General features: G+C 44.6%; 1 protein-coding gene across 3 annotated transcripts; it reads right to left on the minus strand.

Moving 5' to 3' along the window:
- Positions 1-60: 60 nt before the first annotated feature.
- Positions 61-22,819, minus strand: LOC135904377 (aprataxin and PNK-like factor). 3 transcript variants are annotated; one of them, XM_065435090.1, is made up of 12 exons: positions 22,427-22,812; positions 21,347-21,421; positions 21,036-21,059; positions 19,611-19,771; positions 15,780-15,838; positions 15,020-15,370; positions 13,103-13,399; positions 9,821-10,017; positions 9,393-9,538; positions 7,898-8,185; positions 2,582-2,667; positions 61-772 (listed from the first exon to the last, which is right to left on the minus strand). In XM_065435090.1, the coding sequence occupies exons 1-12, from the start codon at positions 22,520-22,522 to the stop codon at positions 564-566; spliced, it is 1,989 nt and encodes a 662-aa protein (XP_065291162.1). In that variant the 5' UTR covers positions 22,523-22,812; the 3' UTR covers positions 61-563. The 3 variants fall into 3 exon arrangements, with proteins under 3 accessions (XP_065291162.1, XP_065291163.1, XP_065291164.1); XM_065435092.2 differs by lacking the exon at positions 61-772 and adding an exon at positions 780-1,767 and having other exon boundaries at positions 22,427-22,819; XM_065435091.1 differs by lacking the exon at positions 21,036-21,059 and having other exon boundaries at positions 22,427-22,808.
- Between the last annotated feature and the right edge of the window lie 1,680 nt (positions 22,820-24,499).

Here is a 24,499-nt window from a genome sequence, read left to right on the forward strand (position 1 = left end):
ATCACACAATGGTTTCATTCCTAGCTAAGTCCGAGCAATCCTTGAACAGTGATGATGGCCTTCTAAAGTTATAATAAACTTTTATTGGTGTGAGCTTTGAAACACCACTGGGTGAACAAAACAAGCCAGATGCTAACTCTAACGTAAAAAGAAAGGATAGAAAATGGTGAGCTATGGTACAAGCAAGGAGATGAAAATGATAAAGAAAAAAAGCATAGACAGATGTGCACAATGTTACCGCTTGAATGTTTGCATCATTTTTTTTTCTTCCGAAGCACGAGTTCATCAACCATGCAGGGGGCACTTCCTTGGTCCAAACTTTGCAAAGGACTGAAGACTTCAACAAGTTCCGTTACGCAAAACTGGGAAGGCAGGTAGGTAGGCAGGGCAGGTAGACATTAGAAGCACGTTACACCACCAGTGAAGAAGCGTGACTTTTGCAGGACTTGAGTGGATGAACGAAAAAAGAAAGCAACGAAAAAAAAAAGCAAATGCGAGAGAACACTGCGTAGCTACACACAGAGGCACACCACTCACACCACAACAGCGCATCCAGGGCACTCTCAGTCGTCAGCTGCAGAAGCAGCCAGGCGCTCAGTGGCACGTTTCCGCTTGGCAGGTGTTGCTTTCTTTTGTTCGCTGCTGCTGTCTTCTTCGTTGCTTTTCTTGATGGTGTCGTCATCATCCTTCCATTCGTACTCGTCACCCGATGCTGCTTCCTCTTCCACCTCTTCATCTTCAGACGAGCATTTGGTTTTTCCTCGGGACTTAGCTGCCAAAGGCAAAAGGCGCACACTCTGGCATTAAATAATGCAGCTCTAAAGTCATGCTGATGCACTAGAGGCTGCTGATAATAAAGCAACATGCCATCAATGCCAACAGGTCTGTTCTCCCAGCAAATAAAGTGTGTTCAGTGCAGTAGCTTCACTTTAGGACATCACTGTTAAGAGGCTTCATTTCGAAAAAAAAAAAAAAAATGTCATTGTGCATTGTATTGTGCACCATAAGACCGCAATAGAGGTTAGTGCTTAGTAAAATCGTTGCCGGGCTGTTTCTAGTGCTTTGGTAGCAAGGCGACGTTCTTGAACGGCACTGCTGCAATGGCACTATGATTTTGTACATATTCCACAGTTTTTATTCTCTCATAGCGATTTTGTGCTGCCTCATTGGGCATGTGGGGTAACATGTTTAAATTGACGACCTCAGACTGAAAAAGTCAGTTTAAGCTTGTGCAAGTCTGTGTCTCGACTTCGTCTGTTTTGTGCAGTACCTTTTCGTACTTTGCATGGATGCAGATAATATTAACATGTTTGCACTGTCAATGGCCATGGGTTTGTTCTCCGAGAAATGGAGAGGCCTCAAAGTTCAAAGGTCTTTCTCTACAACAGCCACATAACGGTGCTCTATCCTTCGAAGTGACATTTCTAATAGTTCCAAAGCGATGCGCAATGTATATTACGTAGTACGGCTGTGGGAGCAGACTGGAGGTTCTTCATGGAGGCAGGTGATAATAGTAAGCCAATGCCACAATTAACAGCGATAGGCTCGTTATTCCTGGGAAGCAAGTGCTCAGAGTAGGTTGGCTTTGCTTTGGGACAGCGATGTCAGTAATATCCACTTTGAAATGTTGAATTTCCAATAGTTTGGAGTAGAGGCAGAATATATATTGCACCGTGCAGTAACTGGAGGAATCCACTGCGATACAGCTCACATTTTGGCAGCTTTTGTTCCTTTAAAACTAAAAGTCTTTTAGACAGCATAATAGATCTGTAAAACAAAATGTTTAAAATATGTGGAGTAAATATAGAGTAACCAAAGCAACATTTTACTGCAGTGTCACAACAAAATAGCGAACAGAACAATGATGTTGATCTATGCTGTAGTACAGCTATCCCTGAATGAATCTGTGCATCTTGCAGGAAATTTTGCAGCTATACATAACAATTAGCACTACTACGATAACATGAAACTAAACTGTAGTTTTTTGCTGCTGTTCTCAAAGGGACGCTAAAGAAAAACACTAATCAGTTTAGTCTGACAACGTAGTCTTTAAAAAACTGAATGTTCATTCATTTCACGGTAACAGGTTGATTAACTAAATATGAAAAGAAACAGAAAAGTTCAATTTCTGAATTTCGCGATGAAATTCCAGCAACAGGAATGTAAATGTGTGTGTGCATGTGTGTGTGGCTATTGTGGACCTGTAAAAGTTCTTCGAACTTTCTATGTTCAGTATTCGGCTTTAAAATATGATGCAGTCCATGTTTTCCAATAAAAAGTTAGCTAGGATCTAGCAGACGCCGTGAAAATCCATGACATCACAGCAGTCTGGTGTGAGAACTTCAAGGCAGCGGCGCCTCCTGCCTTTCATAGTTGTGTCTTTTCTGACTTATACCGACCCTCCTAACACGTTAATTTGTTTTTTATTTTACAAGAGTAATTTTACTCATACAGTCCAGACAGCGTTTTTCTTTAGTGCCCCTTTAAAGGCACAAACACAGAATGCTACATGATGACATGCAATCTAAAGTCGACACCCCAGCATGCTGATCCCAAGCTGGTGCTTGTTCATCACACTCACCTTTCTTGGTCGTCTGTTTTGCAGGTTCTTTCTTTTTACTGGCTGCAGGTGGGTGTTTGAAGTTCTTCAAGTGCTGGGCATTTTTCCTGCGAAATGAGGCAGCACGCAATGCAGTACTCGCCACAGAGTAGTAAACCCTATCCCCACACACTATTTGGAACACAGTGCTAGTCCGTCAGAGTAGCCTCACAACAACAGACCGTCGAGGACAGACCAGGCAAACTGTCACGTGAGGTGTGTGGCAAGTACCCCAACGTGCTCTGCACTTAATGGCGATATCCCAGAGCACTTCCTTCCCCCAGCAATCCTTGTTGTTCCAAATACAGAGTTCCCTACCGAACTCACTAGAAACAAATCTGGTGCTTCAATCGCTCAGCTACCATGGGAGACATGGGTAGTATGTGGATCAGTCTGGTATTTGTGCTTGTAGCTTCAGGTGTGCTCGAGGTTTCGCTCATTAAACTTAAACTTTCTGAATCTTCAAGCAATCACATTTTTCTAAACACATGAAGGCAGCAAGACTATGCAAATGCTTAACAAATGGGAATTGTTGCATTTATAAAGTAAGTAAACCCCCATTAACTCGAAGCTGTAAATTCAAGAAAAACTTTTGAGATAAGCGAAATTACAAAAATAGAAGCCCACTGGCTGCGCATAGACCCCATGGAGCCTTTCCAAAATGCCGTCAGTAATACTCTGTCACTTTCGCGTGCATTGGCACCATACACTCGGTGTCTACAGGCAATAGCATTGCTGGCACTGCACCAAAACAGAATGCTTGGCCCAGAGTAAATATGATTGATGCTAATGTAATATTCGAAGCCAGTCATCTGAACACAACCGTTTCCAGTTATCCAAAAAGCTGACACTGCTCCTTTCTGCATCTTATTGACTTACGGACAATTTATAACTTCAAAAACAAAACTTCACACCTTTAGCAGGCGTCCATGAATGATGCAGCATTTACGTGTTACCATTGAGCAAGCAAGAGGCGAGTGTTCTTATCAAGCCACTATGTCGCTGAAACGTGGGCTGGCATGCTGGCTTCTCTTGGGCACAACGCACGGGCAACTCGCTGATAGTACCTGCTGAAAAGTGTTGATCACTTCGCTCAATGTCATGATTAATGTGCTGTGACCATATTGATGCGTCATTGACTTCATCCTAAATGGGAGGGAAAGAAATAATACCTCCGACTCCCAGCTCACTGCTGCTGCGCGAGGCCTGGGCAAGCAGCCAAGCATGCGCTAGCAGTGATAGACAGAAAGAAGGGTGAAACATAAGAAAGAGAGAGAGAGAGAGAGAGAGCTTGGACTGACTTAGCTAGTGACCTACCACCAGGTGAAAAGCAACACTGCCGATGTTGCCCTGCTGCCCTTCCCCTGGTAAACATGGTGCCGCAATTTCACGATATCCAGAGTCCAGAGCAAACGTTTTTCTAGGTAAGGTGTGAGGACCACACAGGTTGACACCACAGCTGAAAAATAATTTTGACTTTACAGATATTTCTACGTATCAGAGTTCGAGTTCACAAGGGGTTACTGTAATATTTTGTTGAAAATGATTAATTTGCAAAGTCCTAAAGTCGCTTGAAGCCAGAGGGATAAAGCTTAGGCAAATCCTACTGCTAGCAATTATCCCCATGCTGGCTGAACCGCCAATACTTTCGACTCCCCCAGACACTGGCACCAGAATACCCTCTAGTAATTTTTGCAAGAAGCTCTGTGGCTCCAGTGTGGGAGCTGAGCTCGACACTGCAACCAGTCAATACCATCCGTCCTGTCCCGTCCTCTGATGACCACCAGCACAGTCAGCTAAGGTACAAGCATGCGCTGCACAAGCTAAAGGCCGATCTCCGGGCTATGTCCATAGTATGAAGAACATAAGTTGTCGTTTCAGGGTGCTTGCAGACAGACACATGACAGAGCGCTCACCAGCTACCATATTTACATGAACCTAACGCACACCTTTTTTTATGAGAAAATGGGTCGGAAGATTGCCTGCACATTACAGTCAGATACAAAAACAAAACCGCATTTGCGGCGCTGGCAACAACCTACCGCGAGAGCCGTCAGAGCTAATGTCATCGACATCAGAAAATGACAACAGGGCATGTTCTTGTAAAGGTTTCTGTTGGTTCACTTTGTGTGTCACCATTATCTAGAGCAGTATTTTTGGCTAATAACTTTTGAAGATACTATCATTTTGGCGAGGTTTCGTGCGACTCGGCAACAAATGCATGGGCATAATCGGCCACTAGTGCCTCTGGCACTGCGCAAAGCTTGCTACTTTCCCACAGTGCCAGAAATGCTGCCAAATGCATGCAGACTCTCCTGAAAGTGATAGTAGTGCAGTAGACTTTCACTACATCGACTCCGGGTAATTCGACTTGTTGGTCAATTCGATCCTCACTATAAGTACTAGCTGGTGCCCATGCATTTCCAGGGGCCCAAACTTTCGTTATTTCGATCCTAAAATTGGCCTTTGTTGGATAATTCAAATGCGACCAGTCGGCATGCATATACCTGAACCCTATAGTCACATCGACGACGACCCCTTTAGTGGAAGCGTCTGTCTCAGCAGAGCTTAGAAGACAGTGAATGCACTGAACACTCATCATCTCTCGTCAAAAACGCCTATTTTCAGCCAACCCTAGGAAGGTTTTCAAGTAATAACCGCAGCTCACCATGTCTGATTACGGTATTTACCCGATTTTAATGCACGCTTTTCTTTTATTAAAAAGAAAATTGGGCCGAAAATTGCCTGCATGGTGCAACAAGACACAAAACCAAAACTGCCTTTGCAACAATTGTATGCTTTACCGCATAATACATATGACTTGCAGTGAAGCTGACGGAGAAACCGTGTGGCAAAGCTGACTTTAGAAAACCGGCGGCCATTGTGCAACAGTGTTTCATGCTAAAGAATTAAGTGCATGTTAGACTTCTACTTTGTTTAGGAGTTTTAATGTCATTCCTACATCAGTTTTCTATTTTGGACACATACAAAGTGGGCGCACATTTTATTTGAGGGCGTGTTAGAAAAGTTGGAAAATATTGCCAAATGAATCAGCATTGTTTGGTGTTGGCGTTTTTTTCCGCGTCTTGTTTAATTCGAACCGCCGGTTAATTAGACTAATTCGTTGGTCCCATCATGGCCAAATTAAGAAAAGTCGACTGTACCTCTAAAAGTGATTGCTCGAGAATACCGCCCCTGTGTGCTTGCTATCTAGGGCCAATGAAGCGCAAATGGCAAGGATGATGCACTGCTTACATTAAAAAATCAACCTAAAAAAAATGCACTTTCGGTGAAGTGTAAAGGTGAAGCATCCATTAATAGACGTTTATACGAAGTAAAGATAGTAGCTTTATCTGCTGTATAATCTCGTAAACATTCGCCAACTAACTAAATTAACGAGCATGGCGTCCCATGTGCACAGGCAAACATGAACACATCACACTTGATGATGGCAGACACTCGCTGTAGAAACGCTGGCACGAGGAAGCGCAGCAGCGAGCGAAGTGACCTTCACGCTGCCTATCGCTTCAATGCAAACTGAGCGGCAAGAACACAGCACACACGAAGCTATGAGCCGTCGAGGCACCTAGACTCTGTTCCCATCGCAGATCACTTTCAAGAAAGGGCTCTCGTGGTTGCACCATTATATGCAGTTGCTGCTGGTGTAGAACATACAAAATACAAAGTGTGTAGATAACGCACAAAAACAAAGATAGAAAGGAGAGATAAACACCAGCTTGGAAAGTGTTAATATTCAACTCCTTTTTATTTACACGAACCTTGCCCCATCCTACAGGATTGATTGTAAGGGTGCACCTAACATTAAAAATCAGGCTCTCAGAAATTCCATTTCCTTTTCTGATAATGCAATTCATGGTTCAAACACACAAAGGTCACCTAGCCTACCAATTATTTCCGTTTCAATGATGTCTCTGATCAGCTGGATATGGCTTTTCCCAACAATACTCGTTTTTTCAAAGTTTCGTTTATCAGCACGCTCAACAATAATGATTAAGAAAGCCACCATTATTTATGTCGGCATTGTTCTGAAGCTCTCTGGGCCAATTGTTCGTACATCTAAATCTGACCACATGACAAACATGCATGATACATAAATGTGATGCTCTGCACAGCCAACAAACTTGTTCTTATGAGCTTTATCGCAACTGTGAACAGTGGGACAAAAGGGCCCAGCGAGGCAGTACAGCTTGTCGGACTTGTCGTAAGGCCCCTTTGGTGAAGAGCAACACAACCTTCACATTATAGCGCATCAATATTTTTTTCAAATGGTGAGAAATGTGGTGGATATACGGAATCATGTGAATCTTTTTTTTCCTGGTGCAAAATGGTGCAAGGTTCATGTCAATTAAAGAGCAGTCGCAAGTTACCACTCCGTGTGTGTCTCTGCATATCCCTTTTGTTCAGTCTGTGCGTGCGTGCGTGCGTGCGTTCGTGTGTGTGTGTGTGTGTGTGTGTGTGTGTGTGTACTACCTACACCAAATTATGCAGCAACAATTTGCTCCAACAGCTACCCTTGGGTACTTGAAAGTCCAAGCGCTCACGTGTTGCTATTAAAGATTTCAGCATTACATCAAGGCACCCAATTATGATTCAGCGTTGGCCTTCCTTTATAGTGAGCCTCTGAAATGGAAAACTAGATGCATGCAAATATACTCTGCTAGACTAGGCACTGGAAGTGTACCGAAGAGTAGGAGTGATGCACACAGATGGTTGTTGCCAAGAATGTTAAACTAGGATGGCAAAGGCAAGTCCCTGTATCAGAGTTCATGTTCCTTAATGTAACTATACTAATCTTTTCAAAGGACTGCAGAACCCCCAGAACCATCTAGTACTCAAGGATGGCTTGGTGGGCTAGTTGGTAAAGCATCTCAAAGGGGTAACAGGGCACACCCACAGGGACTGAGTGCAAGAACAACAGGACCAGCGCTGTGTTCTGCTCTTCTCCAGTCCCTGTCTGTGTGCACTGTTACCCCTTTAAAACTAGTACTAGCTGAGCTACTTATAACAGTGACACTCCATTTTTTACATAAAATCAGTATAGTATTTTTCTTCACTCTAGCCACCGAGACAAACGACCGTGAAGGTTTGTCATCTCTATTGTCTTTGTTGTGCAAGTTTGTGCAACAGGGTCAAAACAAAGCATGCAACTTACAACGGTCATTCACTTCAATGGTCATCAAAAGCATGTGTGTGCCTACAAGCCTACAAGTCTGTGGCACTGATGTAACTGTGCCTGCTCAAACATTTTTGCTCAGCGCACAGTGCAGCCGGTCTAACCTGAAGCACTCCTTTCCGTATCGGCACATGGGTCTGTCATCCTCATTCCCGCTCTTGTCATTGTCGTCGTCATCACTCTCTTCTTCCCGTGTCTTGGCACGCTTTTTGCTTGGGGCAGTGGCAGATGGTCGCTTGGTTTGTCTCTTGCCACGGTCGCTCTCAGCATCACTACCGTCAGCGTGGTCCTTGGTGTCTTCCTCGTCCCTGTCCTCATCCTCATCTCCCGAGGAATTTTCATAGTCAGAGTCCTTCGGGTGGCTAAACTGCTTCAGATGCTGTACGCTTTTTCTGTAATAATAAATAATGGGCAGAGACATCCATTAGAAAATGCTGGCGAATTGGCATGTTTCAGAGATCCAGGGATGAAAAGTTATCGAGAGGTAACTCATAGCAGTGTTACAGCACATATAAACATAGAAAATAATAATAAAGAAACGAAGAAGGAACAGGACCGAGTGCCGACTTTGAGTTGAATGTCAATGCTCTGTCCTGTTCCTTCTTGCTTTTTCTTGCGTTTGTATGCGCAGTAACACTCCTATGAGGAATGCATCACCAACTAGCCTGCCAGCAAATATTATTGGAGTTTATTAAGAGTTCTAAAGTTTCCACTCCTTCTGTGTCAATATGCAAAAATATGACGACGATGATGGCAGCTTATGAAGGAGAACAAGATGATACTAGAATAGAAAAAAGAACCTGCATGCAATGCATGTGGAAAAAAACTACCCTCTCGCTTCCAAGCCAACAGATCAAACGGAACCAGACAACACACTCCAGACAATTTTGTGCTCTCAGTAATTCCGGCTTGTTGCATCTTCTGGCTTTGAGTAAACCGTGAACTTGCTGCAGCTGGCCAACACACAGTGGAAAGAGAAGCAAGAATGTGCTGGGTGCCAGTATCATGCCAAGCTGCCATAAATAATCAGTTATGGAATAGGACAAACACAAGGTTACAGTGCTTGATAAGATATACACAGCAGAACCAACTAGTACGTACTTAGTTGATATGTTTACTCATTGACAATGTTGTTGAATGCTTCGTGATGACTCGTTTATCCACATGTACAACAATTTACAATTTTCACTGACATATTTCCTCCTGTTACACTTATTTTGTGCTGACTCATGAAAGGTGCACATATCAGAGGATTATTAATTATGGGAAAATGAGACATCCACTCAAACTTAGCAAATTGCTATAAAAGAACAAGGAGGAGTTCCAATGCATTTAGTGGAGCATCTGTAGCTGCCTTCAACCATCCATATTTTTTTCTTTGTACTCTTTAGTGCATACAACTTCTTTGCTTGAGTATACACAGTGCACTTTCTTCATTTTTAAAGAAATGCTGGAAGGTATCTTCAGGAATGTGTGACAAAGGAAAGGTATTTCTCTTTTGAAAATGCACATGTATGTCCGGACAGGCCAGCACACCTCTACACAGGTAGCACCCCTACGCAGTTCTTAAAGAACAATCCAGAGATGGTTGTGACCCACCTGAAACACTTCCTGCCATACTTGCAGTTTGGTCGCTTTGCTGGCTGCCGCCTCTGGCCTCGTCTAACGGGGGCCTTCTCGCTCTCTTCAGAACTGCCGCTCTCCGACGTTGATCTCTTCCGCCTGTTCCGTGTTCTCGTGGCAGGCTGAGCAAGAAAGCAGCCACAATACACTGCACTGCTATTCTTTTTAATGCGTGATAGCAAAGGTACAACAAGAATGCAAATTCACGCATTCACACACATAAAAGAAGAAACAAAGAAGAAAAAAAAAAAGCTGCACATTTCCTGCACTTCTTATATCTGTCCCAACAGGACTCTCTGTTGTGACCTATGAGAACTACGAACTATGATCTATGATGCCACTGCTGACGTAGCAGCTGCACAGTAGCCACTGCCGCTGCAAACATGACTTGGTGTAAAGCATACCTTCTTCCTACGGCTTGCACGCTCCCAGTCACTGGCAGAGTCGCTGTCTGAGGCTGCGTAGCGTGGCGCTTTCTTGGTTCGACGGTTCTCCTCCTCCCAGTCACTGCCGGAATCATCCACCTGCTTTCGCCGCTTCTTCGGCTTCCACTCATCCGAGCTGTTGTCCCACTCGTCATCGTCGCTCGCAATGAAATCATCTATGGGTCAAAATTACCGATAAATGAGTTCACAGACAATTTTTTTCAAAGGCCAGTTCACTTGCTCGCACTTGTTTCACAGTTCTGAGTTCTGAGAGTGAGACAAAAATGTCTACGTCGGGATGAACATGAGAGAGTGCCAATGAGCATGAGTGCGAGTGAGCGGGTAGTCTGAAAAAAATATTATTGAGTAAGTGTCCACTTATCCTGCCTTCCCACGACTTCTCTTTTTTTGCCAGTTTTGCTAGCCCTTAACTTTAACTGAGTCAAATATTGATGTATTCATTCATTTACGCTGGTCCAGGTTAAGATTTGTCTTCTTTTTTAACTCCCCAGCAACCATTTTTACTAGGAAGAAATATAATTATAAAACAAATCTTACCAGATTTTGCAGACAGATCAGAATTTAAACACACAGATAGAAGACCAGTGGGTCCTCATTTGAGAGCAGAAAAAGAGCTTTCTCATATATATTTCCTAAATAAACAGTAGGCCAGACATTTACAACTACTGCTCTCGTATTAGGTAAAGCAGAGCTCCCGTTTGTTGCACTGCATATTTCCTTTACACCTTTACGTCCTTACAACATGCTGCTCTGCGTGAGGACAAGACGCCGTAATTCTGTAAACTGTTACTGGCAGAGCATCTAAATTGGACAAGTTATAGACACAATGCTTGACTCTAAAACAAAGATATTTCATGAATAAGACTCGTAAAACTTGCATATCTGAAGTTATTTCATATATCCTCTAATTCACAATACTTAATTTGGACACTTAACACACTATTACATACAAGTTTTTTTTTTTCTGCATGGTTATGATGTATCAAAGAGCCAGTCAAAATATTTCAAGCATTATACACTTTGACACTCTCCCGAAAATTAGAGTCCTAAAATTTCACTCCCACACATTACTAGAATTTATTTTATTTTCTATGCCAACCAGAGGTGCTTGAACACTAAAATTCTCAAATCGAAAGCTAATTAGTTTTGCAATGTGAAACAATCAAAGAAGGGATCTAATGAAGGCTGTGTGGTAAACAAAGATTACTTGTATCCCTCACCACAAGTAACACAGCTTACAAATAAAAAGTTATGCCCCACCTATCCAAGCAAAAGATGATCACAACTTGCACAATCATGGCAATGGACCACATGTGACTAGATACACATAGAGAAATTTTTTTTTTATTCAAATACCCTAAAGGCCCAGCAGGCATTACATAGGGGGGGAACAACAGTTAGTACAAAGCAACGCAGTACTACGATGTGTACAGAAGTCGCTCAGCATTAACAGCATGCTAAATACAAAAACAAAATATAAAGATACATATCAACAATAATCAACAAACATTCAATTGTTACAGAGAGTAGCGTTATATATACATACACATGTGTGAAGTGAGGAGAGGGGGAGAATGAAGGTTACAGCTCAAGGTGACATTTCAGGCTGGTTACAAACGCTTCGTAATCAATGACAGATGCAATGGTGCCAGGCAGAAGATTCCATTGACGGATGGTTAGGACGAGCGGCGAATGAAAGAAGAGGTTAGTGCCAGCAAAGATGGGTTTGACTTTGAGTTGGTGGTCAATGCGTGGGAATATGCGATGCGCTGGCGTGAGATGGGATATAGCAAAGGAAAAGTGGCTGTGATATAATTTGTGGAAAAAGGACAGTATGAAAAGCATTCTACGTCTTTCGAGAGGAGGTAACTTGAGAGCTTTCTTTATTTCAGTGACGCTTGCCGTACGCGAGTAGTTCTTCGATATGAATCGAGAGGCTTTATTTTGAAGAGACTCTAATTTTGTTATTAAGTATGCTTGGTATGGGTTCCAGATCAAAGAGGCGTAATCCAACTGCGAGCGCACTAATGTGGTGTATGCTAAATACTTAGTGTCTGCATTAGCTGAATGCAGATTTCGTCTGAGAAATCCGAGTGTTTTAGAAGCCTTGTTAATGACCGCATCTATGTGAATGTTCCATGAAAGGTCAGATGCTAAATGGATCCCTAAATATTTTATGACCGGTACCGATTCTACGGTCATGCCGTTTAGAATGTAATGGCAAGGTTCTGGGTCAGTTTTTGTGGTAAATGTCACGACTTTTGTTTTCGAGGTATTAATTTCCATTTGCCATTGTGTGCACCAATTGTTAATCTTGTCTAAGTCCGACTGTAGTTGGTCATGATGTAACATCAAGGGCGACTGCTGATGTCATTCACAAAAGGAGCTACGACGAGAAATCCCTTGAATCTGCGGTGCAAAATGTTTCACATAAATCACGGTGACCATTCTCCCAGTGAGCTAAACATCAGGCAAACCTTAATTACAGGTTTAGATTAAATAGTTGATCAGCATGCTCATTCAGTAAACAGTGCCTATGTGCACGCCCCAACCCTGTCATAGAATCACGCGAAAGGGAGGTTGCACGAGTGACTACCTGTTTACAGCTGGGTTGGCTTAGCAGTAGAAAACCGAAGATTAAGCCATCCAGAAGCAAACAGGAGCAGCTAGGTTGGACAAACAGAGAACATCAAGTTTCTGAATCTGTATGCAGCTCGGCTGGCTTACCCCTGTGTTCGCAAACTATCCTCAACTCAAAGCTGTTCTTCCACTCCATTAAGTTGAGCTGCTCTTGACTGATGAAGACGCTACACTTCTCAAGAATTGCTGTGGGCGATCACAAAGTGCACTTCTCTCAAGGTGTGACGCTGCTATCTAGACGCTGCTGTGGTTTAGCCGAGGTGGGCTGTTGAGTGGAGGAACGTTCTAGAATACAGGGGGTTAGTAGTAAACAGAGTACACCAAGTTTCTGAACCAAAAATAATGGAAGTAATAGGCTATATATGTATTTTTCATAGGCTATATTCGATACAATCAATTTTCCGGCTCACTTAACAGCAATTATTGACATTCAAATAAATGCAGCAGTTGCCTGACAAGAGCCTTTCTGTATTCTGTATGTATTAAATGGAGAAGCTGGAGGCAGGCCCTAGTTAAAGCTCCCTCCCAAACATGCCTTTATTTTCAATAGCAAACTACCGCCAACCTTGACCACTGTAGCAGATGTCAACCACCACTTACCAAGAGAGATTTTCTGCATGAGTCCACGGTTTTGTCTTGAAGACCGGCTGCCCTTCCGGTTGCCGCTGGAAGCAGTGGCGGGGTGCCGCTCCGCCTGCTCCGGCTTCTTCTTCCTCTTAGGTGTGTACTCTTCCTCAGACTCCTCCTCCTCCTCTTCTTCCTCTGCCTCATCTTCGGACTTCTGGTTGGGCTTATCCTCCTCAGCCTCGCTCTCAGATTCCTTGGCTTGCCTTCCACGAGCTTTCGTGGCCGGCTCCTTGCCCACTGTACGTCCGGCCTTTTTTACAGTTGCCGGTTCTGCGGATGATAAGAAGGAATGGAAAACATTCACATTAATGTCTTGCTTCTGAAGACAACATGCACAGACCTGACAACCTCTGCGAGAAAAACAGCAACATTGTGAGAAAAACAATGCAGCAACCAGAGCAACGAAAACATCTGCATTGTTTTGTCTTTCACAGGTCCTGTTACTGTGCTGTATTTCTCTGAATAATGCATGTGGGGATTGAAGTATGCCCTGGCGGCTTTGTGCGGGCATTCACCTGTTCTGTCATCCCTACTCCCCCCACCCACCTTCCACTCATGACTATAGTCAATGGTGGCCTTTGCTTCGAATCAGTTCACGGCAGGGGCACTTTGCATGGCCAACCGTGGCAACCATGGCACTACGGCGGCATGGCCAGTGCGATGGCTAGTGCGAGCTCAGGGGAGATCTCTCCGGGACAGCACTGGATGCGTACACATTTTCCTCTCATCAGCTGGCCCCTTTGTTCGGGTCTCGGACTTGAGCTCACCTGCAGGGCTTTTGCACATATGATCTCTATGCACGTACCTTGCGTCGATTCTTTTCCAAATGCTAAGCCGAAGAGCATGGTCCTACTGTCGTATGGTCCTACTACACTGAACCACACTAATCGGAGGCCTAAGCCAACGAAGACTGCCCGAGCTTTTGTGAGTGGGTCCATTGGTTATCACGAGAACAAGCCGCAAAGCCACAGCAAGCCGGCCCCTCGCAGCAATATGCTAGCGGTGCCCCCTTTCTGCATTTGGCCTTGGTGTGGGAGCCCTTAAGATGCTGCTTATGGCACTGCGTGCCATAAGCAGCATCACCATCACCTAGTGAGTGGTGAAACATGTGGCAATGCTCTAGCTGTTGGTATTGGCCAAAATTGATACGAAACGCCCACACCAATGGTTTTGTTTGTGAACAAGGCTTTCATTACGGAGTCAGAAACCTTGGTCAGTGCCATGTCTATTAACTATGATCCTCTTCGACCAGATGGAATTGTCAGACCCTCCATTTTCTAATTTACCAATTCTTCAGAGCCAGGACGAGCCCATTAAGGCACATCAAAGAGAAATACTAAATCAGTTGAGACTGATAAATTAACCTTTGAAAGCTCTATTTTCATTAACCTTGTGGTAAGAAGTTGATTACTAGGCGAGACAACGGAGGTAAAACTTCAATTTTTTCAATTTCAAGCTGAAACTTCAGCGATTGTATGTTGCAATGGTGTCATCGTTTTTAAAGTATTTTTGTGCCCTACACCTACTGAACTGTTCTCTCAATGTTCTCTAAACTTGCCAAGTTCTGCCTCTGGCTTCTTTAAAAGACAATGTAGTCCTTCTTTACCAATAAAAGGTTCACAAGGCCTTGGCAGACACCATAAAAATCTGTGACATCATAGTGAGGTGGTGCAAAAACTTCAAGGTGGTGTCACCACCTGACTTTCATTTTATTGCCTTTTCTGGTTTATCAAGTCTCCTCTCACGGTAAGAATGGCATTTTTGGTATTGTACAAGCATAATTTACTAGGGCAGTTCAACTTCAGTTTCTTTTTTAAAGTACATTCAACATCCTCGCCTTAAAATTGCGACAATGGTGATAAAAACTGTCACTAATTACTGCTCACTCACCAGCGGTGGCCTTCTTGTCCTTCTGTACACTTGAGGCCTTGGCTTTTGCACTGGCTGCTGTCGTCGCCGATTTCGCTGCACTGTCTAAAAGCCAGCGCGGCAGTGTTCTCGTGCCTCCTGTCGATGACTTGCTCTCACCATCGCCAGCCTTGTTTGCGGGGGCACCGCCAACAGCCTTCCTCGCTGCCGGCGTCACCTTGGAGACAGCCTCGGGACTGGCCTCTTTCGAGCTCCCCCGATCCCCGTTTTCAGTCTTCGTGATGACTGTCGTCGTCGAGTGGTGATTCTCCTCGGCGCTGCCATTTTTACGTGCCTCCTCAGCGGGGATGACTGCCGTGGCCGGCTTCTCAGCTGCCGAAATGGAGCATTCTTATAAGTTTTCTAGGGGCATATGAATAGTCATTTTTAAGACTAAATAAAAGATTAATCAAATAGTGCCAAAAGCAAATTGCTTCAAATATACAGAATAGTTTGCAAATAATGAATGTAGGTTTTCAATATTCATAAAAAAATAATGTTCACACAATAGTATTCATAGCGTTAGGAAGTTTCTGTCCTTAAATAGCATGTTATGAAGCATTTCTTCTTGAAAGCACACGTGAAGCATTAGGATCAAATAAACAGTTTAAAATTTAAATGTACAAGCCAAGTACGTGCTTGTTCAAATCGCTGAAACATGTGTTAATGTCAGAACTGTTCCTGCGCTTTCCCACTAGGTAAATACGTGCAGGTCCCAGGAAACCCTACTGGATTGTCTCACCAATGCTGTCCTTGTTGTCGGCATCATCTGCGGGCTGGGACTCTTTGAAGCCTGGTGATCTGCGAATGCAGCCCCATGTGTAAGAGGACTGACTGACGTCGAGCAAGTAACTACAAGACCCTCAACTGAAATATTATGATGCCTTGCCATACATGTTGGACACTTTGCTAAACAAATTACAAATTCAAAAGAAGAAAAGAGTGTATTTGTACTATATAAACACATACAGTAGTATAAAAACAAAAGAGTGAATAACCAGCTCTTACATTCTGGAGATGTACCTGTACCTCACTCACTGCAAAATAATGGCAGTGCAAAACAGACAGGAAACATAAAAGACAGGCGGCACAAGTGCTGTATACCGTAGACTCCCATTAATACAAACCCGGTTGACACGAAGACAATGTATAAACGTTTGATCTATTTCTCATAGACTCAATGATAAAATAGAATGTTTAAAACGAACTGCTAATTTTGTTAAGCCAAGCTTCCACAGCTGGCACTGATGCGTGCTACTCGACTGTGGGCACAACTCTGCTAACTACACAAGAAGCTAATGGTGTTTCTGCGGACATAAACAACTATGCCAGCATAGATGATGAGGTAGAAACCTGCAGGGCTGACACCGCAGAAACAATAATTGGAGAAGTCCTCGGTGCGACTCTGAAGGTTGATATCAATGTGGACAGCATTCTTTGGGAACAACCACTTTGGAGTATGTCTGCCTGTATCTAATCTCGTTCGTCCAACGACCCAAGTTGTCTACTAGCTTGGGCCACTAGGTATGTACAGTCTTGGTCAAAAAACTTGAGGCTGCTGTGAAAGGCCAAGGAGTGGCTGCACTCCGCTATCATGGCGCTACCACTGCCACTGCACGCCGCCGCTCACTTGCGTCAAGGGTAAGGAGGGCAAGGGAAGCATGTCTCTTACTCTCAGGCATCCTTCGATGACAGCACTCTTGAAAAACTAGTGCAGCGTTCGTTCTGCCAGCTGCGAGCACGTTTTGCAGCCTCTGTGGTACAGCGCTTCGTGGAAGTAAATGCGGTGGCGTGGGCGAAACTGTCCAGTTTCCATGCAGCGCATTATAGCATAAAAATGGTCTTAATCATTGAAATTTCCTATTACCATTTTACCATACACATTCATAAGTGAGAGCCTTTGCATTACGCTTTTAGATATACATTTTGAATGTATTTCCGAGTGCGATGAAAACAAAAGATCAAATATAAACCTGACATCTCTCAATGCTATCTAACATTGTACCAGGTTGCACTGCAATAGACGGGCAATTCATTCATCGTTCATTTAAAAAAAACCACAAGCAGTAATTTTGACTACAAAGGCTCTGTTTGGAAAGGGCCTGTAACCACCGTTACAATACTTCAAATACATACACCACACCTCTCCACTAAGGAACGACCACATGATTGTGTCTGACGCCAAAGTTCTTTAAATAAACCCACAGTTAGATTAAGAAAACATTTCCGACTTAGCCGACTGAGTTAGACCCATTCCCTCAGCCTTTTGGAAAGTGTTCACTACCAGGCCTTTTTTTGATGTCATCGTGCATACTGCTTCACTGTCGTTAGGGCCCACTTTCAAACAAACACGAGGCCAGTTAAGTTCATCCCGTTTCCATTGGGCACCAAGTGCTTGAATTGCGTAAAGTAGGCCGCGACCATGAGATTATGCACAGTGAAGGCCTCACACTGGCGCTGCTGTCACTGTCACAGGTTCACTGGAAGAGGTTTTCCAGATATAGTGTATAGAGGTGTCGTTCGTCTCTACGAGAAAGAGTTTCACAGGTATCTTTTAAAAAATGGGTTATACCTAGCATCTTTTCAACCAAAGTAGAAACCTTGGCTAGTTTACAGTCAAACACAAGGGCAAGTTCCAATTGTTCAGGGCAACCACAGACCAAACCACACTCAATGTCTTGAAGGCATGCTCCTCCCTGTGATTTCATAGAGATGACACTTTGAAGCTTCTGCTTTCTTGATTAATTTGCTACTTGTGACATTCATGATGACAAATACGAGCTACCATTGCGACACATTATTTAATATAGCATTCAGCTGCTGAAGTCAGACCTTGGCTACAATCCTCGCAAAGTGCCCATGTTCCAGCATCCGCAGGACTATGCATAGCGTTATTCGTTCAACTTGGTCCCGAAAAAAAAATTAACTGGTGATTACAATACTCGGAATTGTGAAATTTTCGCGTTTGACAGCGGTCACCAGAGACCTCCGTCCACTCATTCAGCATACGCTGCAAACGGCATAATAGCTGGTTGGGTGGCTTCTACTTCGCCACCGTCATGTTCGCGTCGCACTCACCACACTAGTTTTTCACGAGAGCTGTTACCAAAGGAGGCTTGAGAGTAAGAGACATGCCGGCCTCGCCTTCTTTATCCTCGGCGCAAGCGAGCTGCGTCTCACACCGACGGTGGCAGCGTCCCAACAACGGAGCGCAGTTGCTTCCCGGCTGTTCACAGTGGTCTTAAGTTCTTTGACTAAGACTGTACATGCTCCTGTCTTGCCCAGCAGACAACATGGGTCAGTGGGTATGTGCCACCGGTTACTTCGTATCAGCACTTTGTGTGGGATATCGGATTGTTCCCATCCTCGGCCAATCCACCAGACTGAATGTGCCAAGCCGACACAAGGGGTACATAGCCTTAGATATATTAAAGCAAGAGTGCCCCGTCCACAACAGACACCTACGCATCAAGAGTGGCCACTTGATGGATAGCCATTGTAATGACGTTGCAGCCAGGGTACTACTACTAGAGTTTCAACTGGGATGCAATAGGTACAAGATACACCGTGTTGTATCATTTGGCATTGTGGTTGGCAGTGAGACTGAGTGCCTGCAATGACGATATGGCGTGTTACTACCTGCCTTACTGTAAGTTACATCAACATTGACATTCATCATGAGATGGGTTCTATTAGAATTTTTATGGCGAGGACACGGTTCAGGAACCACAAACACCAGTGGTATTCACACGTGATGCAGCTGTTAATGCCCTGAATACTTTGGCACACTTTTTTCAAAGCACTGAGGGCACTGACAATCTTATAATCAGGATAGGTGGCCGTGTACAGGCTTGCACAGCACAATAATTAACATGCAAGCAAAAAATACTCAATAGTTAAACAACAATGCACAAAGCTATTCTTTGTATTGTATGGTTCTAATCCAATAAATAAATTATTTATTTTACATCTACCACCTGGTTTTAATGCCCTTTCACTTATTTTGTGCTATGAATATTTAGGTGCACTAGGAATAGTAGATATTTAGCTTCATGGATCAATCCTTGTAAGACAAACTTATGATAAAACAAACAGATTTTCACAGTCCCTTCTGGGTTCGTCTTAATGGGAGTCCACTAATGTGTGTTTTTCATATCAAAATCAGCTGATCACGTCATCTGTCCCCTGTGTTCCCATCCCTACTGCACTGTCTGTAGTCTTGGATTTGTACCGGATAGCCAAATAACAGTGTTTGCTATGCAACATACTTTTAACCTGACACGCTTGAGTGTAGGCTGGCAACTTGATGGCCATGAACTTCAACAAATACGAGACGTAATTCATCAAATAAAAGTGAAACTGAGAGCTCCTAGCCTTAAAAGCACTACAAGCAAGAGGTAATAAGTTAGCTGTGCCGCCGACTCTGCTAATACACAGATGCACCGTATTTGTTCCTTTCGTACAACTATATTAATGACATATGTCCAGCTAAAACGACGCATGCACTTCATCAGTTCAGCGGTTGCCAACAATCGCCTAAACATGCCTAAAGTACTGCTCGAGTAGAACGTACATTGATGACGATGATGATGAGTTGATTTCCACAATGTACTTATAGCTGTTTGGTAGCAGTGCTATGGAATCACCAGACTGGAGCAACTGCTGCTTGTCCTTCTTCATAACTTTAGATGGCCCCTTGCCTTGAACTTGGTAGAAACAGGGGTTGACATGGGTCTGAAACCAAAGCACCATTACATTTGGAGACCACACGCAAGGCACACATTGCGATCTGGGCAAGCACATGGACAACAATGCTGGCTGGTGGCACTGAAAGATAGTAAGCAGTTGTTCCACTTCCATCAGGACAGCAAATGCAAAAACACCTGCATGCCGAGAGTTGGGTTGACTTTAAAAAAACCCAGATGGTCAAAATTAATCTGGAGTCACCTACTATGGCCTGCCTCATAATCAGATCGTGGTTTTGGCCACTTGCAGGTCAAGTGGCCATTGAAAGTAGACATGTTAAGTAACCTGTCAAATTATGTTAGAGCTTGTTAGCCAATACGTTAAGCAGCTTTTAAACACATTAGAAAAAGTATGCTAACCAAAAATTTTCATATTTCTATGAACTGATCGGTACCTCGAGTCATTAGGTTTGAAAAGGCCCTCATCAACTGCACACTTCGCTAAGGCTTACAATTTAGATAAATCATAAAAATTCAGCACAGTGAAGAAAGCAAACACTGCTACGAAAGAATGCCTGAACTTTTAAAAGACTGTTTCTGCCATTCCAGAACAATTGTGCATTATCCTAGCATGGTCCTTGCAGAAGTGAAGACCTCAACAGCTGTGTGTTTCACAGCTACAGCAAAGGCAACAAGCCTGTAACAACTCTAATGTTGAGGCAGAATACATGATAACCAGCACAAACAATGTCAGAATTTATGCGTCATTAATTTTTGTTGCAAGTATAAAGCCCAAAATCATTGACAGCATATACATCAGTGCCACCACAAGTTAGAGAATGCTAACCATGGCTCGTAAAAACTTATGGGCTGAATGCGCCCAAGTTACACTAAGACTATGAGAGATCCTGCAGTGAATGGTTCTGGACTCATTTTCACCACCTGTGATTGTTTAGTGTGCATGCAAACTTAAGTAAAGAAGCCATTGTGCATTACTGCACTCTGCCCCGATTGGAATGCAGCTGCAGTGGACACGAATCGAACCTGCTGCCTTGTGGCATAGCTGCTGAGCCCTCATTAGCAGCACCAACCAGTTTTTTCTCATGCGGCACACCATTTTCCTGGTTGCAATTATTATGTGCTATCGAGTGTACATAGCAGCACACGCAAGTATATATTTGGTGATCGGTTACAGAAGCCATCGCAACTTAATGCCGCTTTCAGAATGGACGTCCAGCTATCAACATGCCATGTTTTTTCCAGTGTAACTTTCTCTGGAGGTGTGATTAGAAAATGAAACAAAAAGTACTTACTCTGAATAGATTTGAAATTGAGTTCTGCATCACAAACATAAGAAGAGATGCATAAATAAGCTGCAGTATAAGAACTGTAGTGTGCCATACTGAAATATAACTTGTTTCTCCTCTACTTATATATAAATTTAAAAAAAACCTTCATGGAAATGCTTTTGAACAGCGATGTAGCATAATAGTTTATTGTTAGTATACCCCGAAGCCAACAAAAGATGCAGGCTGCGTGTGTTAATGTTAATACCTAGGATAATGGGTAGCCTGAAGTACGGCACACAAGAAAATTCAACCTCTAAGTGCGCACACAAACTTACAGGTGTGAGAAAGACTTCGCCATCTTCAGTGACTTCCAATACGGCGTGGTTCCTGGAAACCTTCTTGTCGCTGCACTGTTTGGGCAAAGCAAACGAACAAACAAACAAAAAGGCGGGTCATGCTTTTAAGAGTTTTAATGTAGAGCTCATAGTCTATTTCAGCGATCAGTTCCATTATTCGATACAGCGCTCTACCGAGACTTGGAACCTCCGCCTCTAATAACTGCAGCAGCTGAATTTGTGATAAATATAGCACTTTCAGCGCCGCTCCCAACATCTGCTAAGCACACACGTCAACCTTGCCCGTATCCATTCTTTTGTTTGCGCCATCGCGGACGCTATATATTGTTCCTTCTCCACAGAACAAACGCCTAGTTTTAACTGAGCGCACTGTCTGTCATCTTATTTGTTTCGCGCTCCAAGTTTTGGCGCTGTTTCCCCATTATGCTCGTGTAGTTTCGGTACAGGCTGCCTGCATCAGCGCGTACCTTCTTACATGCTTAGAAAGTTTGTGCCGCATCACCTTTCCGACGAATTATCCCGTTATGTGGTGAGAAATGACGCGTGCGCGATATTCGCGGAGCCTGTTTAAAACGCCGGTTTTGCCGGGTCCGGGCAAACAGGCAACGGAGCGCCTTGGAATTCCACGCGCGTTCGGCGGATCTTATCCCAGCGTTCGAAGCCCTCAACGATAGCGATCGCGTCTCGGTTCTCGGGCGGGCCAACAAAAAGTTAACGGCGCAATACGACGTAGTGCATTACATCGTACGGATCGCTTAATATCAAGACGCGTTATTTCAGCCCCTGCCTGTCCGGTCAATCACCCGCCGCACTGTTGCCGTGAAGGAAGGACCGTATAAAAAAATAATAATAAAAATTCGGGGACGCCGCCGTAATGGATTTCGGCTGTTTCGTAGGCGACGCTTAAATAAACGCCCCGGAGCGCTGCGTAGCATGCAAATGCGACAGGTTAGCACGTTGCAAATCCAACACTATAACAGCAGCGCAAACATGCACAACGTCGGGAGGCAGTGAAATGCAGAAACAAGCGCTCGCAGTACGCGCGATGGGCGAACTTACTTCTAGAAGAGGGCCCCGGCCAATGATGGTTTTGCCGATTTTAAGCTCCACCGACTTTTGTCCGCCTTCGACGGGCTTCAGGACGATCTTCTTCATGTTTGCGTTAAGGCGAGTGCATCGCGTCAAGACAGAAGGCGCCTAGCGCAACAAGAAAAACACCGCATTACGAGCAACACAGTCGCCAGCGCAGTGACCAACGCACACCAGCGCCCGCCATTTTGTGTTGCTCCGCGCGGCAGCGGCTGCTGCTCGCAAATAGTTTCGCCATAAATCATTGCTTCTGCGCTTTGGGGGGAAAAGCGGAGCGAGGCGTTTTTATGTCACTCAGCACACGAGTCGCAGTAGCGCTCTGGCAGCGAATGCACAACAGCTCGCAAGAAATGCGATGTTCAATTATTAATCACTGCTTGCCGAGAACGCGGTAAACATCGACGCGCGTACGCTGACGGACGCACGTCGGCGGATTGTTCGTTTAATTGGCCATAGGTAGCGGCACCTGCAGAGCTTCGTTTGAAGGCGGGAATTTCGACGTTCTGACGGTCTGCATATTACGGACGGACGGAAAAAACTTTAATGAAAAAAGGACCTGCGAAGTTGCCAGCCCGGGCTCAGGCCACCCGGGCATTGTGTGCGGTGAGGCATAGCCTTTCCACCGCTGCCCGGGCCCGCTGGATAGCCCATAATTGGTCGTGTAGTTCTGAGCTGGTCAGAGCGCTTAGCCATCGCTCCTCGAGAAGGTCCGGTTCTATCTTGTCCGCTACGTATACTGAACCGATCTGTGTGCACTTCCCCAAGAGGTGTGCCATGTCTGCGTGTTCGTGTTTGCAGAGCTTGCAGCTTGCGTCTGGATATTGTGTTGAATTTATTCTGTTTAAGTGTACTGGGTTTCGGAACGTTCTGGTTTGCAATCTTCTCCAATCTGTTTCTTGAGACCTGTCGAGTTGTTTGTGGGGTTGTGGGTATGCTTCTCTTTGTTTCGTGTAGTGTGTCAGTATGTCGTGGTACGTGACCAGTCTGTCACTGTCGTCTTTTATCGCCTCTTCGTCGTCGTCGCCTCCTCCGTCTTCTCCATCGCCTCCGCCGCAGTCCTTCCCCCTTCCCCGGGGGTTGCAGGGTGTTGGGCCGTCACTGTCCGTGCCGCGGTGGGTTAGTGTTCGCGCGACTCGGTGGGCCTTCTCGTTGAGGTTGGGATCGGGCATTCATGGTAATTTCACCCATATGTGCCGGGATCCATTTGAGGTATTTGGGTGTAATTGTGCCGTTCTTAAAGTCTTCTGCTCTGTGGTTCAGGATTTTGGCCGCCTCGGTGGAGACCCAGCCCTTTGTGAAATTCCTAATAGCCGTCTTCGAGTCGCTTATTATTGTTCTGTATTGTTGCCGACCGCTGATTATAGCCAATGCGATTGCCGTTTCTTCCGCTGCCTCCGACGATCTAGTCCTTACGGAGCCCGCAGTCACGGTCTTTCCTTTCGTGCATACGACCGCCATTGCGAAGAGGGAGTTACCTTTGTCAGCGCCGACACCACCATTGTCGTCCCTGTTTCGGGGGTACCGCGCGGCGTCTACGAAGAGCACCCCCTCCCGCGCGCCGTGATTTTTGAGAATCGTTTTCGTGCGGCATTTTCTTCTCTCGACATTGTGCACGGGGTGCATGTTCTTCGGGATATTTTCCGTGTTAATTGCGGCTCGGACGTCTGGGTGAATCTGCATCTTGGGGCCGTTCATTCCGTGGTAGTTTATGCCGATCTTTTCCATGATTTCTCTGCCCGCCTTGGTTCCGGAGAGTCTTTCGAGTTGCGCTATTCTCTGTGCTTCTGCGATCTCCTCCAGCGTGTTATGCACCCCGAGTTGTAGTAACCTTTCGTTTCTTGTGTATTGGGGGAGACCCAGTGCTGTTCTGTACGCTTTTCTAATGAGCGCGTCGATCCTGTCTTTCTCGGCCTTGTTCCAGTGGACGAATGCCGCCACGTACGCGACGTGGCTGATCGCGAAGGCCTGAACGAGCCGTACGACGTTTCTTTCCTTAATGCCCCTCCTGTTGTTGGAGACTCTCTGTATTAGCCGAATGGCCGT

Source organism: Dermacentor albipictus, chromosome 7 (assembly GCF_038994185.2).
Source record: "Dermacentor albipictus isolate Rhodes 1998 colony chromosome 7, USDA_Dalb.pri_finalv2, whole genome shotgun sequence".
NCBI lineage: Eukaryota > Metazoa > Arthropoda > Arachnida > Ixodida > Ixodidae > Dermacentor > Dermacentor albipictus.

Excerpts from the sequence above, each read along its gene's own strand:
- LOC135904377 (XM_065435090.1), bottom strand. The coding sequence starts at position 22,522 with ATGAAGAAGATCGTCCTGAAGCCCGTCGAAGGCGGACAAAAGTCGGTG. Across the intron at positions 9,539-9,820 it reads GTGCAAGCCGTAGGAAGAAG|CCTGCCACGAGAACACGGAA; the intron begins GTATGCTTTACA and ends TTTCTTGCTCAG. Across the intron at positions 2,668-7,897 it reads TACGGAAAGGAGTGCTTCAG|GAAAAATGCCCAGCACTTGA; the intron begins GTTAGACCGGCT and ends CTCATTTCGCAG.